Source organism: Pygocentrus nattereri, chromosome 21 (genome assembly GCF_015220715.1).
Source record: "Pygocentrus nattereri isolate fPygNat1 chromosome 21, fPygNat1.pri, whole genome shotgun sequence".
Classification (NCBI taxonomy): domain Eukaryota; kingdom Metazoa; phylum Chordata; class Actinopteri; order Characiformes; family Serrasalmidae; genus Pygocentrus; species Pygocentrus nattereri.
Genome location: NC_051231.1, coordinates 35,372,735 through 35,377,375, shown reverse-complemented (window position 1 = coordinate 35,377,375; position 4,641 = coordinate 35,372,735). Strand labels below are relative to the sequence as shown.

Genomic DNA, 4,641 nt, shown 5'->3' with positions numbered 1-4,641 from the left:
ATAACTAACATCTGTCCCTGAAGTGAGAAAAGAACAGAAAACTCTTTCATTCAAAACTCACTTATAATGGAAGTCAATGGGCAGATGCTGAATTCTGACATAAACAGAGGGTTTGGTGTGAAACGGTTCAGACGTCTTTACAGTGGTGGTGATGGGAACCAGGCGTCGCCATGACTACAACACAGATCTAGACACTTTATTTACCATCCAGAACCACCAGAGAACCTACACGAGTCTTCTGAGCTTATATGGAATGTTGATGATGGAAAACAGTGGAAAATCTGGAATAATGAGTTTTCTTTGGGGACTATTTTGCCGCACAGCGCCCTGCATGTCTCCCTCCACCATGAATGGAGTTGAAGTTCTCTAAACTCTCATAAAACAGCGTCTCAGTCATCAGGCAGTGAATTCAGAACCAGTTCATGTAGGAACTTTCTGTAGGAGCTTTTAGAGGGACGTCTGGTTCCCATCACCACCACTGTGAGGAGCTTTTAGAGGGGGACGTCTGGTTCCCATCACCACGGTTCTGACTCGGTAAGTTTATCTAGAACACAGTGTTCCACACCAAACCGCTCTGAATGAAGTTGTTTAAAGATTGAATTAGGATGAAATTCTGAAGAATTACTGAAATTCAAGCTTTCTTGGGAAATATGTTTTGCATAAATGTTAATTTTGCCCATTGACTTCTACAATAAGTGAATTTAGAGTCAGCAGGTTTTCTGTTCTTTTCTAAGTTGAGGGAACGTGTTGAAATCACTGTCTGCGGTAATTAACTGTCCATTACAGTTACAGCAGAAAGAGGTCAGGCTGAGAAACTCTGGAGTTTTCCTTCAGAGTGGACGGTACAGCCATGCAGGACGGCTGTGTCCAGTTGACGTGTATCACACGTGTGTATTACAGTTCAACAGCTGAATATACATCCAGTTGTGTTGTAGGTACAGTGCTGCGGAAACATCAGGACCCCTTACATTTATTTCATTTCCCGTTGGAACAGCTGTTAATTATGTTTCTTTGTCAGATCTGTTAGGATGTCTGGATCTTTCAAAAGAAGCTCCTGTTTTTCACACTTGTTTTTGACTCTTCTTCCTAATGTACATGGATTATCTTATATCTGATCTCCTGAAAAATCAGTCAGGTTTGAGTTCTGACTGGTAATGAAGTAAATGAAGTTTGGGGGTCTCTGACCTTTGCACAGTTCTGTGCATGTATGACATGACTGTAATGTAATGGCGGTCCTATTGAGGGCGTGTGGAGCAGGATGAAGGTAGGGGGCGCTGCACTCATCTTTTTCCTCCTTTCATGTATGATGGAATGGCCCCCCGTGCTGTAAGACCCTCAAAGCGTTTGTAGGTGTAATTTATGAACACCCAGTCTTTATTCTTATAGTCCGCATCCACGTGAGTACTGACTACAGCTGAGAGAGAGACAGAGAGAGACAGAGAGAAAGAGAGACAGAGAGAGAGACAGAGAGAGAGAGAGAGAGAGAGAGAGAGAGAGAGAGAGAGACATAGAGAGACAGAGAGAGAGAGAGAGACAGAGAGAGAGAGAGAGAGAGAGAGAGAGAGAGAGAGACATAGAGAGACAGAGAGAGAGAGAGAGAGAGAGAGAGAGAGAGAGAGAGAGAGAGAGAGAGAGAGAGAGAGAGAGAGAGAGAGAGACATAGAGAGACAGAGAGACAGAGAGAGAGAGAGAGAGAGAGAGAGAGACATAGAGAGACAGAGAGAGAGAGAGAGAGAGACACAGAGAGAGAGAGAGAGAGAGAGAGAGAGAGAGAGATAAGGTACCTTAGAAAAATGCAATGTTTTATATGTAAAAATATTAGTAGATCAGCAGTGAACACAGAGCAGATCAGTAGATCAGCAGTGAACACAGAGCAGATCAGTAGATCAGCAGTGAACACAGAGCAGATCAGTGGATCAGCAGTGAACACAGAGCAGATCAGTAGATCAGCAGTGAACACAGAGCAGATCAGTAGATCAGCAGTGAACTCAGAGCAGATCAGTAGATCAGCAGTGATCACAGAGCGGATCAGTAGATCAGCAGTGAACTCAGAGCAGATCAGTAGATCAGCAGTGAACACAGAGCAGATCAGTAGATCAGCAGTGAACACAGAGCAGATCAGTAGATCAGCAGTGAACACAGAGCAGATCAGTAGATCAGCAGTGAACACAGAGCAGATCAGTAGATCAGCAGTGAACACAGAGCAGATCAGTAGATCAGCAGTGAACACAGAGCAGATCAGTAGATCAGCAGTGAACACAGAGCAGATCAGTAGATCAGCAGTGATCTCAGAGCGGATCAGTAGATCAGCAGTGATCTCAGAGCGGATCAGTAGATCAGCAGTGATCTCAGAGCGGATCAGTAGATCAGCAGTGAACACAGAGCGGATCAGTAGATCAGCAGTGAACACAGAGCGGATCAGTAGATCAGCAGTGAACACAGAGCGGATCAGTAGATCAGCAGTGATCACAGAGCGGATCAGTAGATCAGCAGTGAACTCAGAGCAGATCAGTAGATCAGCAGTGAACACAGAGCAGATCAGTAGATCAGCAGTGAACTCAGAGCAGATCAGTAGATCAGCAGTGAACTCAGAGCAGATCAGTAGATCAGCAGTGAACTCAGAGCAGATCAGTAGATCAGCAGTGAACTCAGAGCGGATCAGTAGATCTGCAGTGATCTCAGAGCGGATCAGTAGATCAGCAGTGATCTCAGAGCGGATCAGTAGATCAGCAGTGATCTCAGAGCAGATCAGTAGATCAGCAGTGATCTCAGAGCAGATCAGTAGATCAGCAGTGATCTCAGAGCAGATCAGTAGATCAGCAGTGAACACAGAGCAGATCAGTAGATCAGCAGTGAACACAGAGCAGATCAGTAGATCAGCAGTGAACACAGAGCAGATCAGTAGATCAGCAGTGAACACAGAGCAGATCAGTGGATCAGCAGTGATCACAGAGCAGATCAGTAGATCAGCAGTGATCACAGAGCGGATCAGTAGATCAGCAGTGAACTCAGAGCGGATCAGTAGATCAGCAGTGAACACAGAGCGGATCAGTAGATCAGCAGTGAACACAGAGCGGATCAGTAGATCAGCAGTGAACTCAAAGCGGATCAGTAGATCAGCAGTGATCACAGAGCGGATCAGTAGATCAGCAGTGAACACAGAGCGGATCAGTAGATCAGCAGTGAACACAGAGCAGATCAGTGGATCAGCAGTGAACACAGAGCAGATCAGTAGATCAGCAGTGAACACAGAGCAGATCAGTAGATCAGCAGTGAACTCAGAGCGGATCAGTAGATCAGCAGTGATCTCAGAGCAGATCAGTAGATCAGCAGTGAACACAGAGCAGATCAGTAGATCAGCAGTGAACTCAGAGCAGATCAGTAGATCAGCAGTGAACACAGAGCAGATCAGTGGATCAGCAGTGAACACAGAGCAGATCAGTAGATCAGCAGTGAACACAGAGCAGATCAGTAGATCAGCAGTGATCTCAGAGCAGATCAGTAGATCAGCAGTGAACACAGAGCAGATCAGTAGATCAGCAGTGATCACAGAGCAGATCAGTAGATCAGCAGTGAACTCAGAGCAGATCAGTAGATCAGCAGTGATCACAGAGCAGATCAGTAGATCAACAGTGAACACAGAGCAGATCAGTAGATCAGCAGTGAACACAGAGCAGATCAGTAGATCAGCAGTGAACTCAGAGCAGATCAGTAGATCAGCAGTGAACACAGAGCAGATCAGTAGATCAGCAGTGAACTCAGAGCAGATCAGTAGATCAGCAGTGAACTCAGAGCAGATCAGTAGATCAGCAGTGAACTCAGAGCGGATCAGACAGACAGAGACTCACCGGTCGGCTGCAGAATGTCTGACTCAGGAAACTCGTCAAAGTTTGAGGTGTCGTCAATGCTTTTGATCTCAATGGGGATTGCTGCTGGTCTCTCCCTGTAGAACACACAGACATTATAGCACCGTTCTAGATAAAAAAAACAACAACAAACCTTTACAAAAGAGTCAAAGATCTGTCTCCACTGCACTCCTCAGAAACCAAAAAGCCTTTATTATGATGGCTCAGGTTAGAAGTTAGAAAATCCACCTCAACACAAGTAAACATTCATCAGAGAGAACCAAACATTAGAACAGAGCTCTAGCTAAAAGAAACTGTAGAACATTTTAGAAGAACAAAAGTAGTTAAATGTTGTAAAAGGGATCTAGAAAAATGTCTCTTATTAGAGATTTTAGATAACAATCACAGTAAGAGCTCATATAACATTTTAGATAACTGCCACAGTAAGAGTAAACATGAACTTGAATGTTTACAAGTGAGTATTAGATAAACACCACAGAAAGAGCCTTTAGCAAGAAATTTAAGATAAACACTACAGATACTTAACTCTAGATAAACACAGTGACAAGTTATGAAACGTTTTAGATAAATATCACAGCATTAGTAAAGAGTTCTAGGTAAACACCACAGTAAGGGCCATTAACAGAGTAATAGATAAATACCACCATAACAGCCAAATCTATTTGAGTTAGAACCTTATATGGTCGTAATCGACTCCCTCGAAGAATAGGTTCCTCTTTATCTCCTCTACACCGGCAGCTCCAATACGATGGTCCGCTTCACAGCAGAACCTGCA

General features: G+C 44.2%; 1 protein-coding gene across 3 annotated transcripts in view; it reads right to left on the bottom strand.

Moving 5' to 3' along the window:
- Positions 1 to 468: 468 nt before the first annotated feature.
- Positions 469 to 4,641, bottom strand: part of stk38b (serine/threonine kinase 38b) — a 42,646-nt gene continuing 38,473 nt past the window's right edge. For all 3 annotated transcript variants that reach the window (XM_037531983.1, XM_037531984.1, XM_037531985.1), the window contains 3 exons: positions 4,541 to 4,636; positions 3,849 to 3,943; positions 469 to 1,414 (listed from right to left, as the gene is read on the bottom strand). In XM_037531983.1, coding sequence (XP_037387880.1) covers positions 1,281 to 1,414; positions 3,849 to 3,943; positions 4,541 to 4,636 — 325 coding nt within the window. In that variant the 3' untranslated portion in view covers positions 469 to 1,280. The remainder of the gene's footprint in view (positions 1,415 to 3,848; positions 3,944 to 4,540; positions 4,637 to 4,641) is intronic.